Consider the following 14,703-nt stretch of genomic DNA (forward strand, 5'->3'; position numbering starts at 1 on the left):
ACTAAACAACTCGTCAAAAAAAAAAAAAAAAAAAAACAATGTATTCCAGTATTACAAAACAAATCAACTTCAGTTGATTTTTTTTAACAGTAGATCGATTCAAAAACATTTGTAAACACTTAACATTTCAGGTAACATTCAAATATGCATACATACATATACTGCATATATCATATGTATGTATATGTATGCATGTATGCACACACACATATGATTATGCAGTGATCATTATAGCCATTGTCCATTCAGCCAAATAGAACTGATAACAGTGCAGGACGGTTAAAGTCTGTGATGAGTAAAATAATTTTTAACACACTGCCAAAGGCCTCCCACTGGCTGACTCATTGCCATCACTGCATTCACTGATGGCTAGCTGACTGATCTCTGTGGAACCCCACTGTGAGAATTTATTCTTGGGCCAAGGCTTTATACTTATTCAGCCATTGTGAGTCAGATAAAGAGATTATACTCTCAAGAAGAATGTGCACATCCTGCGTGCTTTCTCCAGGTGCCCTCACAGAATTAAAGATGAAACTCCTAGGGCTGTGAAATGAGGTATGATTCACAGCACATGTGCACCTGTTGATGGAGGGTAGCGTGAGGATGCATGAACTGTCTGGGTGTTTTTTGTGTACATAAAATGCACCTGGATGCACCTGTGGGCATGGACAAAATAATGAAGATTGTCTGTGGGTCTTTTTGAGGTCCAAATGTCCGCATAAAACCTACATTGTGTAGACCTGAGAAAGGTTCCTATGATGAAAACAGCTTTATATACTGTAAAATAATAATAATAATAATAAAACAAAATATGCAACTGTTATCATAATAAGCTTTTTCTTTCTTTGACTAAAAATTACATTTGTTTATATAACCTAAAAACCAGATTGTCAAATCACATAGGCTATTTAACAAAAAACAACAACAACAACAAAAAACTGTTAAATTATGTCACTTTACATGAAGCACACTTATGAAAATAAAATAAAAATTCAGTATAAAGGCACTAAATAACTGGTTGTGTGTGTGTAATATTAATAATGCTAATATTAGTTAATGGACCTGAGCTTACATGAACTAATAATGAACAGTTGTATACTGTGATAAATATGTTGCTCATTGTTAGTTAATGATAGTTAATGCATTAACCAATGTTAACTTAATTCTGTACATCTCATCAATTGTTCCTGTATCTTGAAATATATTATTTTATTTTTTTATTATATCCAAAGAAAAAGACAGAAAGCACAGACCAAAAAAGCACTACAAAAGTCTAAGTGACTAGAGCTGCATTTTGAATCCATAGCTATCTTAGATTGAGAAAACTTACAGCACTCTCTATGAGGAACAAAGCGAATCGTAAGGTTTTAATAGATGAAAAGCTTCCTTCTCTGTAAACACAGTCACTTCTCATTTAAAAGATAAATTCAAAATTTATAAATTTAGCATGATGCAGAAGGTCAGAAGACAGACAAAGAGCAAATGTCATTTGACATCAAAGATGTGGTAAATCTTCTTCAGGCAGCAGTTTATGAATGTGTGCAGGATTTCAGCATCAGCATTCCCAGACAGCAACATAGTTGCTCTGGGCCAGATCCGGGCCACATCTGGCCCATGGGAAATCCATGCGGGCCAGATGTGGGCCGGATCTGGGCCGACACTGCTTGCTGTCTGGGTTCAGACTGATATCATGATTCAATTTCGGTCTGTTCCTCATGCAAAGCAATCGTTTAGCCTTGAAAGACTTAGAATATTTGCAATTATTTGAAAACATTATTTTGACTGAGCTTTGATCAGACTGTTACATCAACATAAGGTATGTCATGTTAACAAATTTATATCCCAGTATATAGATTAATGATGATAAAATACCATGTCTTTCATGTCAGCCTAATGATGGCAAGTAGCTAAAGCCGCTAAAGGGCTCTTTTGCCATCTGTATAGTGAGGCATGTGGAAATATTGGACACCTTGGGAGTGAGAATGGAGTGTTTTGTGTGTACGTCCACCTTACTCAAGTTCAATGACTAGCTTTTGCTCATCATCACTGCTGCTGTTACTGTCCTCATGTTCCAGGTAACTACTGCTACCTAAATATGTTGGGTTGCTATGTATAGCTGGGGGACATATTTGATGAGTGTGCAGCTCTTGAATAGACATTTGATGTGAGGCATTGCAAGAACTGGGCCCAGCACTGCATGATGAAGCAATACTTGCATTAACGGTCTTAGTCTTTGAAGCACCAGAGTTATTTTGCAAAACGCTGGCTGATACAGTTGTGCCACTCATTTTGTAGTTTGATGTCTGTACTTGATTTTCTTTTGAATAAATCCAGTAGCTCATAGGACCCCTTGGATGTGTCTCCTCTTGGAATTCATTTTGCATGGTATTCACTTTGAGTGGATATACCAAAAGATGTCTGCATGTTTGATTAGAATTTTTTGGCGAAGATGTCTCCTTTTGGCTTGTCTCTTGAGAAGGACTGTTCCCCAAATATTCACCCATGCTGTCTTTTCTGGTGTTGTTACATTCCACTTGACCTTGATGTTGAAAGGCTTGTGAAGCAATGTTTGTGCAAACCGATGCTTCTGGATTATTTGGTGCTCCAAATATATCATGCTGAAGTGGTTCTGAAATGATAAGGGACACTTCCCGAGAGAAATGTGGGTGAGCTTGAGCAGATATTAGATACTCCTCACAAGAAGTTGCATCTTCCTGTTGTCAAAGGAAACATACATAACATTAGTACACATTATGGAACGCCTCAGACTGTCCACAGACGGTCCCCTCTAACGCTGTCTTTTGGTTGGATGTGAAGAGGTTTATTACTTAATTCTTATAATAATTCATAAAAATAAAACATTTAAAAATAGTATATGGTCTAGTAAACTACCCTCAATGTTATGCTAAACACCTGGTTGTGTATTCCACATTTTTCTTGGATTTTAATGGTCTTTTAGGACTTCTCCTGTCACTACCTATGCTCCCTAATGACCTCCCATTCTTCATGAGCCCTTTCTTTCTGTTCGCTCACCTTTCTTTTGTCTCTTTTGCCATTGTCTTTGAAAACTTGGCATGCGTTGTTCTTGTCAGCTACCTCTGTGCTGGCTTTTCCTCCCTCTCCACCTCCACTCTCAGGATCTTTGGGGATTGATTCCTTGCTCTGTTTCCTAAGATCCCTCTGAAACCGCAAGATATTGAGGGTACCATCCTCCACAGGTCCTGAGGGCAGAACAATGAATGAATATATGCAGCATGTTTTGGAATCTGTCCCTGAAGCCAGGTCTCAGCTTATTCTTTCCGTCCGTCACAAAAGTTTGTTTGTATGTCCTATGATTGCAGTTCCAAGTATTGAAATCATTTAACTGCACAAAGAGTTTGGGCAGGTAGTATAATATATTTTTTTTGAGGTCCAAATGTCCACACAAGCATTGTGTGGATCTAAGGAATGTTCCTATGATGAAAAAAGCTTTATACACTGTAAAAAAAAAAAGTCTGCAACTGTTACCTGAATATAAGCTTTTTCTTTTTTTGACTAAGCATTGCTTCTATATAACCCCCAAATAAATCAGTTAAATTACGTAACTTTACATAAAAACAAAACAAAAACAAAACAACAACTGGTATAAAAGCACTAAATAATTGTTTGGGTGTGTGTAAAATTAATAATGTTAATAGTAGTTAATGGACCTGAGCTTACATGAACTAACAATGAACAGTTGTATTTTAATTAATAAATAGTGTAACAAATACATTGTTCATTGTTAGCTAATGATAATTAATGCATTAACCAACGATTACTAAGTTCTGTACATCTAATCAATTGTTCCAAAGAAAGAGGGAGAGAGAGAGAAAGCACAGAAAAAAAAGCACTACAAAAGTCTAAATGACTAGCTGCATTTTGAATCCATATCCAGTTTGTTTGTATGTTCTATGTGGTCAGTTCCAAGTATTGAAATAAATTCACTGTGCTAGATGATGGGCTTGTTGTATAATACTGACATGAACAGAAGTGTTACTTTTTATTATGTTGTTCAAAACATGAACATTCATAAAACATATGAGCATGCACTCATAAACACAACTGTTTATGTCAACTATTTAATAGGCAACTAAAGAGGTTTTATGGCAACCAAAAAATTCTTTATCCAAAACGTATAAATTGGACAAACAGAAATCTCTTTAAAACTGAACATAAAACAGTTATTGTGAATGCAAAAGTTTCAGCCAGAAAACTTATGTCATTAATGTGCAGATATTTTGCCGTTCAGCCTCCTGGAACATATGCCTCATTGCAAACCCAATATCAGCCAAATGAAGAAAAAAATAACATGACAGTTTCACATTGTATATCAAGGCACACGGACCAACATATGCTACCATATATTATGGCGGTGGAGATATAAAAATTATTGTCCTGATGAAAAACAATCAGTCAGGTTCTCTGGGGTGGAACTGGTTTGGCTGAACTCTTACGCATGTCTCTGTGCAGCATTGCTCAGAAAAGGAGGCTGCGTTTGGCTCTCAGATTGCTTGTCAGCCGTCTGGAATGGAGACAGGCGCAAAATCTCCCTTTATCCTCTGGGTCTTTGCTCTGGTGAGTCCCTGTGGGGACCTTCTTCCAGTGATCTATGATCTTGAGCACCCTGTCAATTTCCTGAACACATCTGATCAGTCAAACCTCCGGCAGTCCAGACTAGTTGGGAGGGTTAAGATTTCTGTTCTGATCAACTATTTTATCTCTAATAGAGAGACCACCATTCATTTTAACTCAAGAGACAACCATTTCCTTAGCAATTTTCCTCAGCTTTTTCTTTCGGGGGCTGTGTGTTTTGTTTATTCTAAGCCCCTCTGATTGACACTTGACCTTCTTCATATTTGTTCCTGTGACTAATTTGAGTGACCTGTGACCTAATGAAAGGGAATCTCTTCAAAGTGCGATTTAAACTGTAAAGACTGCAGGGATCAAATGTTTCTCTTTAACAAGTGACTCAGATAAGAGAAACATCAGGTCAGTGTGAGAATACAGTGGAATTACAAAGGTTAGGACAGAAAAAAAGAATGTGATGACAACTTAATGATGTTCACCTTAGATTCACCCTCTCACACTAAAATCTTGGTGATCCTACTGAATTCAAAATAGGTTCTGCTTGAGAACTGATATCACTGAATAACTTGAACGGGCAAGACAGAATGGTTCAACAGCTTTGCCATTTTTTAAAATAATTATATTAATGTGTAGTGCTGCATATCAATCCGAGATGTCTCTGGCATGTCTCTCACGATACAGTAAAAATTATTTTTATTGTAATATTATTGGTCGCAGTTTATGCAATTTCTTTGGCCAATAGTAAATTGCATGTGCTTTAATTTGATGTAATAAACTTTTCTCTTTTTTTCCATGCAAGCATCTTTTTCTTTAATCTGTAATTTCCATTTTATTACTATTTTTGTCTTACTGCTTCAATAGCAAGGTTTTCTGTATTTATCCTAGAATTCTGCAACATTTCACAAAGAATTAAACGATTTTGGTAATATTCTTATGTTGCTACAGCATGCAACGTTTCACGATATTGGTTAAAATGGTATAAAATATGGTAAAATGGTATAAAATGTCTGCTGTAATTTACAAGCGTGAGTACAAATTAGACTTTCTCAGAGCGGTCAAGAGCAACATTGGAGGACAATGTCTAGGAACAGACACACAGGAAGTTTAGATCTCGTCACCATCTTGTGGAGAGAATATGTTATGGCAGCCTATGTTATAAGTATTTATCATGTATAATGTCTAGCTGTGGTTGCTCTATCACATGCAAGTACTACACAGTGCTACACTTTAAATAGCATGAAAATATTACCTTGCAGAGTTATATAGTTAGTATTTGGTCCCACCTTTAAATATTTCCTGATAGGCATGGTGTGTGTGGACATCTCCACACCTGGTACTGTCTTCAAGAATGCTATGAATGTTAGATGTCCTGTTCAGCATCGGACATGATGCTTTCACTTCACTATAGGTGTCATTCCCAAAGTCACCTGGGCCTAGAGCAAAGGCCTGTTTGAAATCATACTGTGTAGGTGTTTGGGCTGGACAAAATGTTTCAGTCACCAGGGTCCTGGGCTTGCAGCTGAGCTTGCATTTGTCACATGTTCTCATTTCTCTTGTATCTAAACCTGAGATGCCACATGCAGCCCAGTGTGGCTTGTTGTGACTGGGTTGTATTGTGGCGTTTAGCTCTTTTTGCATATGATGTGATTCTGCAGTAGAGGTCTTTTTCTCACAAATACAAGTTTTGATCTTTGTTTGAATACTTTCACATTTTCCTGATAATGTGACTGGCATGAGGTGGCCTGTTTCATTTGGCTCTTCTGGCTTAGTATTTGTTGTAGTTTGAATGTGATTTGGCTCCATTAAACAGAACAGCTCTTTATCTCTGGATGTCTCTATGACTGTTTGGTCCTCAGAGGAGTTGTCAGAATCTTGGTTATGGACAGAACACTTTTGGGGCTCTTTGTCATTTCCTCTTCTAGAATAGTTACTGTCCACTAAACGAGGTTCACCTAGTTTGTCTCCAGCTGCTAGTTTGTGGCGTGTCTCTGTGGCAACTTCAAACCCAGCAGATTTTCTCTCCTGAGAATTCTCAGGTATCTTCTGTGGTTCATACAGTTGTCCAGTTGAATTGTTTTTGTAATCCACTGAAGCTGAGATATGAACCTTTGTCTGTTGATGTGACCAAGATGAAACACATTGAGGACTTCCATTTGTATACTTTTTATCATTTTGAGAGTTTGAACTACAAACCATTTCTGCTTTGTTTATTGGACTGGCAGATTCACAACTGGAACCATTCTTTTTGCTTATCTCATTATTTACCATTTCCTGTGCCATGCACACATGAGTCACATCATTGCTATACACCTCCTGTGAAAGTGTTGTCTGGTTTGTTAAAATGCTTGTTTCAATATGTGGCTCTATCAGCGCTAGCTGTTCATCAGAAATGAGCTGCATGACTATCTGGAGGTCTGCTGTTCGTACATAAAATGTGTTCTGAGCCTGTGTTGAGCCATTTAGTAGTATCATAGACTGGGACCCTTGAAAGTCATCAGTAGCCATTTTAGAGGCAGTGCTTTTCAGAGTATTCTCATTCACTGTGAATTTGGTGTCCCCTGTCAGACCAAGAAGTTTTCCTGATTCATTCACAGGGGAGGCAGGATGGTTTTGTACTTTAGGTGTTGTAGTTACTGAAGAACAGGTTTGTACACCAGATTCTGAACAATAACTCACTGTTGACGTGTTCAGTGATGTAACAGGCTGAGTGTTCTCTGAGGTTGATGATACAAAACCTGTTGACGGGTTTTCTACCACACGTGTTGCACAGCTGCTCTGCAACAAAGATGTTTGATGCTGCACTGGTGGAGAAACAAGTGAAATTGATGTAGGTATGGTAGACTGAACCTGTGTCAGGAATTTGGATAAAGTCTTTGCTTGATTTAACTCTGAACAGGAAAGCGATAAAATAGGCATTGAAGTTGTTGCGCACAATACATTTTGTTTACTCTGGTCAAAGGTTGTGACTATTGAAACACCCCGACACTGCGTTGAGGGTTGTTCACTGTTCTCAAGATGACACTGCACTGTAGTTTGGCAGCTTTGCCTGGGATCTGGAATGTTTGAGCAAGTGCTATGTGCTAAAGCAGAGTCAGAACAAGAAGCCGACACTCCATCTGTGGAACACGGAATCTTCAGCTGGTATTTGGGAGGAAAGCTGGTCTTGGCTTCAGGGACAGTAGAGCTGCTGATAGAACCAGACGGGGTGCCAGATGTCCCACTCAGGTTGATAAAACAAAAAGCAGGGCTAAGAGTATTACCAAGGAACTGACTTGGATTTGACAACTGATGTATGAAGCTACCTTGCGGGTGGAGATTTTGCATGTTGACCTTTTGTGCCGGAACTGTGATGGAACCGTACGTTGCACAAGTTGATAGGGGTAATTGACTAATTAAACCATGCAGATTTCCATTTGCCTCTCCAGTTCTAGGATCTGAAGTACTGAGCATTTGCACATCATTCCCAGTGCGCAGCTTCTTCCTCTCTGATGGGATATGGAAGTTAGTGTGTTGTGTTATTATTTCATCCCTTTCCATGTCTTCCCCCTTATTATTTTCAAGGCTGGTATATGACAACTTAAGGTCATTTTGTAAGGTCACAACGGAACAGGAATTAAAACTCAGAGACACGGATCCATTGTCCCTCTGTTGGCTAATTTGAATTCCCAGGCTTTGGTCAGAATTCAGTGCAGTCTTTTTCGCCTTCAGTGTACAGTCTTTCTCAGTATTGTAGAGTTTTGTAAATGTCCCACCTTTATAAGTGTGCCATTTTGTGTAGTCAAATTTTCTGGCTTTCTTCCTGTAGTTTCCTTTTATAGTTGGCTCTGTTCCAACATCAGTGTTGTCCCCATCCAAGCTGAGGCTGCTAATACTACCTCTTTCAACTGGGGATCCCTCTGTAGTAGGCAGACAATCTACCGCTACCTGCCTAACTAGTGAGCGATGACATGGTGCTCGTTGGTCTGATGACCTTAATGCGTAAACATGCCCTGCACTGCACCGTCTGCTAAGATTCAAATTCATTGCTCCATCAGTGGGTTTGCCACCCATAGGGAAGGGAAAAGAACTGCTTCGTGTTAATGGTGCATGCTCCAAGCCAGTTGAGTGCTGTGTAGGCACAGAGCCTTGAATTGCCCCACCTCCTCTGTCTTGATTTTGTGAGCTTGAGCTGTGCTTGCTGCTCTTTATCTCAAAATGGAAGGAGTCTTTATAAGTGTATGGCACAGGAAGATCAATGCTTCCTTGTTTTGACAATATTGTCTTCCTTGGCCGCACAGTTTCCAGTTGTTTATTATCCACCAACACACTATTCTCATAAATAAGCTTTGAAATCCGTTCTTCCAGCTTCTGCTTCTGCTGAATTGACACCTTGCATTTGGCGTCAGGGGTCATCTCTGAGGGTGTCTGGGAGGCGTCTGGTTCCTGCCGTTCCATAGTGGTTTCTGTCAATGATTCCATACTGGGATAATGCAAACTTGCTCCAGGACTGCTGGATGAATGATGCTCACTGCTGTCACTGAATCCAGAGTCTGTACTGTCGTGGCTTTGAGATTTTCCTCGGGACATTGGGGAATCCCACGGTTTGGAAAATAAAGCTTCCTGCCTCTGAAGAGGCATACGATTTACAGTCAGCTGTGTACATCCATCCTCACTCAGTGCACTTGTCTGCTGGATAGCAGGATTATTTTTCAAACCATCTGATAATTCCACAGTTTTGCTCAAAGAATTTTCGTTGTCTTGAAGTGCTGATGTTGTGCTTAATCCAACCATGGCAGCATTGTGCAGTGCCCATTCTATAGACATTGTCTTAGTCTCTATAGAGTCTACCTGACTTGGTATTGTCACTACAGGAAGAACTTCTTTGCTCCTCTTCATGTCAGCTGAATCTCCGCCATTGATCTCACAGGATGGACTAGTAAAGTTGTCCTTTAAACTCTCCGTGCTCTCCTGGCTGCTGAAGGTGCCTTTGTCAGATTCGCTGGAAAGGCGGGCATGAGCCTGGGTGCGCTTGTGTTTATAAAGGTTACTCTGCGTCTTGAAGGAAATGCCACAGGTAGTGCAGGGATATGGTCGCTCTCCTGTGTGGCAGCGAATATGTTTCTCGAGCACGCTGGGCTTCAGACAGTCCTTACCGCACTGTGGGCAAATATGCTTCCCAACAGACTTAGGTCTGCCCGAGGTTGCTGGAGCCACTAGCCTTTGTTGTTGCAAAACAGCCCCGCTGGCAATATGCAGTGTCACAGAGGGCAGAGTCGAGTTGCTGCACATCCTTGGAAGGAACAGTGGTACAACCGTTGCATCCTGCAAGGCTCCAGGTTGGGCCTGAGGATATGGCTGCAGGCCAGGGGTAGAAACGCTGTGGACATACATAGTCGTGAGAGGGGCCTTAAAATGCGTCTCTTCCTCTGTCTGTGCAGACGCTGAACACTGAGGCTCGGTAGCTCTCACAAAGCTCTGCTTGCTAGTTGCCATGGTAACACAACCCTTGTGATGCTGGGAGATGGAGCTCACTAATTACCTAAAAAAAGAAACAGTTTCATTATTATTATTATTATTATTATTTTATTATTTTTCATTAGGCTTGGACCCTGGATCAAATGATTCTGCCCCCAAATCTGAATTGGAATACAAGCGATAGGAAGCTAAAGAATTCACACATATTACAAATCACCATTTTTTTAAAAGGACTGAGAGGGTAGAAGCTACAAAATGTGTATTAGAGCTGTCTGACTAATCTGTACTTCAAAAGAAAATGCTATAGCAGCAGAAAAATGGTTGATTATTGATGTATTTGAAAAAAATTAACTTGCTCACTTTAAAAGTATTTTTACATTTGACAACTATTGTCTTTTTTCTGCTCAGTTAATCATGGAAATGTAATGAGGATACTTCATGATGGCTTTGATTTTAAGTCTAGTGGGAATCTCATATTTAATGTAAACACATGGCCAATATTTGCATATTGCAGAAGCACAAGAGAAAGTATGAGCAGAAAATGGTGGTGGTAGAGTTATGACTAATTTCAAGAAAAATTATAGCATCAAGGACCTCCTACCGAGACTAGGTTATTTTCGCATTTATGGAAATGTGAAGACATTTTATTATTATTATTACTATTTAAAAATTACTTAACTTTGCTTATTTTTTGTCTCTTATTTTTTCTGTTTTGGCTCTTGTAACATGATTGCAGATTTATGATGATACTTGGCTTGTGAGGTTCTTTACACTTCACAGTTAAGGCAATTCTGTCTAAAAATATATTATTTGGAGGTTTGCAGAAAGTTTGTCACTAACTTTTACTGTCTTGAAAAAAAAAAACCTGGCTCTACAGCTATGTTCATTAAATCTGATGCTGTACAGTTTAGCTTGTTCACATGGCAGATATTATTAGACAAATGCAAATTTACAAATGACATCACTATAAATACAAAAAAACAACAAACAAACAAAAAAAAAAAAAAAAAGATTTGAGAATCCCAGGCTTTAAATTGTATGAACTAAAATAGCATTACCTTCCATCGCTAGTTACTTGCAGAAATGAAGAAGTTAAATTTAAACAGTACAGTTTTTTGTGTTATTCACATCACTTTATCTGTGCCCTGTCGTCTGTGTATCACATCATTACGCTTATGAAAGATTCCTATCAAGCTCATCAAAAGATACAAAGAAGATCAGTCTGCATGCTCTAACATAGTGCGATCACAGGTCACTCACCAGAGCTTGGAACTTAAAGGTGACACGACAGCAGCTAAAGATTGCCCAATTAAATCCACAATGTATAAACAAAAATCCAGCTTTGGAACAGTGCGAGGTAAAATTAACAAGAGAGTGAGAGCGAGAGCGAGCATGTGACTGTGGCACCCTCTCTCACCACAAAGGCCCTTGGTTCCTCTTTCCTCTTTAGTTTTCTTACAGCCATTTCTGCTGCTGATGGAGGAAATACAAACGTCATTCATGCAAATGTAACTGGATGACGGTGATAACACAATGTAAAAAGTATATGAGAGAGAGTGAAAGAGGAAGAGAGAAGTCACTGACAATACCATTAAAAACAAAGTTCAGGGCACCAGCACTTTGAAAGAAATGAACCCAAACCAAAGTGAACATCATGCCACAACATGGAGATCCAGAAAGAAAGGCTAAATGAGATGGACACAGATAGGGAAGAGAGCAGATGGAGGGAGGGGGAGAGAGAGAGAGAGAGAGAGAGAGAGAGAGAAAGTGAGAGTGAGCTAGTAAGACAGAGACAGAGTGCAGCACATAACAACACAACTGAACAACTAAAAAAAATAAAAAAATAATTCCTGTTCAAAAGAGGAAGTACTATGAACATGCAGACCCACCTCAAAAAGATCATTTCACCCACAAATGCACACACGCTGTGTTTGCTGCATGTACATGACTTCTGTTTCTGGCTTTTCTCACTCCTCCATTCACCCACACACCCACACACAAAGGAGGAGAAGTGTAACAGAATTCGTGGCAGTGTAACATTTGATGGTGCGTGATTTTATTTATTTATTTTGTAAGACATGTTAGTAGCAAAAGTGGCTTGTGTCTGGCTCCTAGTGATCAGAGAGTACACTCACTACCATTTGTGCTTTAAACTACAGCAGCGCAATGGATGGCTTATTATTTCTTTTAAACAAAGCAAAAGCTAAAGCAAATTCCTCCAGAGGAATACAATCGGATTCTGTTATCCTTCTGTGATATTTTTTTTGTTTGGCCTTCACTATCTGCTCCTCATCTAATTGTAATTTCATCAGAAAGGCAAAAAACAAAACAAAACAACAACAACAACAAAAACAGCCAAAGTTAAAAAATAAAACAAAACAAACTGTTTAGAAAAGCAAATTGATGTATTTGATTATTATATAATACAACATATTGAGAATGCAGGTTAGAAGTTAGCAAAAAATCACAATGAAAACAAAAATGATACATTAACATGACAAAAAAAGGTTAAAGTTTAATTTATGCTTCACTGTGCACAATTACTATTTTTTTCAACTGCTTACACACATTTTGAAAACCTTGCCTCTTTTTTTCATAACTTTACACACAAATCCAAGAAAGCTACACACAAAATGCTCCACATCTCTTGCAAAATGAAGCACTGCATTCAAAATATCACTAACACATCTCAAAAGCAAACATTTGCAAACACCTTTGCCTTTGTCTTATTTCCTGTTAGATTTTTGTTACATAGAGAATTGTGTGTTGTGTTTTGCAAAAAGTGTTTTATGAAACTGAAAACTGAGTAAAAGGCTGAGAATTAGTGTATGGTTTTGCAGATTTAGTGTGTGGTTCTGCTGTTTGAATGTCAGGTTTCAGAAATTGTGTGACAAGTAAAGATTTATTGTGTAAGGAGTTGAAAAAACTGTAAAACCAAACCACACACACACACACACACACACAAACGAAGAAATGAAGGTACAAAAGCTGTCACTGGGCCAGTACCTTATTAAAAGGTACACCTTGGTACCTAAAGGGTCCATATTGGTACTTTAAAGGTACATATTAGTACCTAAAGCACTGGTGTCCAAACTCTGTCCTGCAGGACCAATGCCCTGCAGAGTTTAGCTCCAACTTGCCTCAACACACCAGCATGGAAGTTTCCAGTATGTCTAGTAAGACCTTAACTAGGTGGTTCAGGTGTGTTTAATTGGGTTTAGCGCTAAACTCTGCGAGACAGTGGCCCTCCAGGAGCAGGACTGGACACCCCTTCATATATTCCATGATGAAGGCTTGGAATCTAGGAGATACTATTTAAAATCATGATCAAAAGATGCTTTACCAACCAGTGATTTTATTGTGCGCTTGACAGAATGGACTTTAAAAAATAATGTTCTTTTATTTGAAGACTGCCTGTATAGACAAGAAAAGGGTACTGCAATGGGGGTGAGTTTTGCCCAAATTATGTAAACTTATTACTTATTTCTTGGTTTATGGGAAGAAAGATTTGTGTACTCCACCAGTAATGTTTTCAGAGAGTAATGTTTGTTTGGTGAGGACATTATATATATTTTTTTTGCTGGCAGTGAGAAAGAGTTGCTGGACATCCATGCTTACATTAATTCAAGTAATGAAAAACTGAGAGTGAACTTGGAATATGACAAGACTGAAATTCATTTCTGGATTTAAGCATCAGAAAAGACGCACAAAGGTATCCTTATACTTCTGTCTATAGAGAACCTACTGATCGAAATACTATTCTACATGGAGAAAGTTTTCATCCTCCATGGTTAATTAAGAATATTCCGTAAAGCCAATTTCAGTGATTGAGATGGATATGTGACTCAGATGAGGATTTTGAGGTGCAATCTACTATTTTAACACAGCAGTTTCAAGTCAAGTCAAGTCAAGTCAAGTTTGACAAGCTTTACTGTCAATTCTTCCACATGTACGGCACATACATACAGAGAATTGAAATTGCATTACTCTCAGACCCTTGGTGCATACAGTTAACATTAAACACTGACAGTAAACGTTCAAATACAGATAAGTACAGTTTAAACATATGTACATACAACTATACAGATATACAAATGAGGACATTGTAAAAAAAAATAAAGAAAGAGATAAAGTGGCATAAGGAACATGGCAGATAGAGTGCAAACCAGTTAAATAAAACAACACTGTGCAGTTATATGTGTATATGTAGAGAGTGTATATATATATAGTGCAAGAGGAGCTTATCAGTCTGAGGACATTTGTAGAAAAATAAAAAAAGAGATAAATAAGGCACATGGCAGATAGAGTGCAAACCAGTTAAATAAAACAAAACTGTGCAGTTATATGTGTATATGTATAGAGTGTATATATATATATAGTGCAAGAGGAGCTTATCAGTCTGAGGACATTTGTAGAAAAATAAAAAAAGAGACAAATAAAGTGGCATAAGGCACAAGGCAGATAGAGTGCAAACCAGTTAAATTAAACAAAAACTGTGCAGATATATGTGTAGTGCAAGAAGAGCTTATCAGTCTGTTGAAATGACAGGAGAACAGTCTTTTTATCAGACCATCCGAAGAGGTAGTTTGCAGTCAATGCTGGATGAGGTAGTGATCAGTCCTGCACAAGTGACAGATGCTG

General features: G+C 38.5%; 1 protein-coding gene across 1 annotated transcript; it reads right to left on the reverse strand.

The window, feature by feature from the left end:
- Positions 1-1,222: 1,222 nt before the first annotated feature.
- znf831 (zinc finger protein 831) lies at positions 1,223-11,551 on the reverse strand. The gene is made up of 4 exons (XM_079396246.1): positions 11,323-11,551; positions 5,892-10,126; positions 3,034-3,221; positions 1,223-2,714 (listed from the first exon to the last, which is right to left on the reverse strand). The coding sequence occupies exons 2-4, from the start codon at positions 10,078-10,080 to the stop codon at positions 2,010-2,012; spliced, it is 5,082 nt and encodes a 1,693-aa protein (XP_079252372.1). The 5' UTR covers positions 10,081-10,126; positions 11,323-11,551; the 3' UTR covers positions 1,223-2,009.
- Between the last annotated feature and the right edge of the window lie 3,152 nt (positions 11,552-14,703).

Source organism: Barbus barbus (assembly GCF_936440315.1).
Source record: "Barbus barbus genome assembly, chromosome: 37".
Lineage (NCBI taxonomy): Eukaryota > Metazoa > Chordata > Actinopteri > Cypriniformes > Cyprinidae > Barbus > Barbus barbus.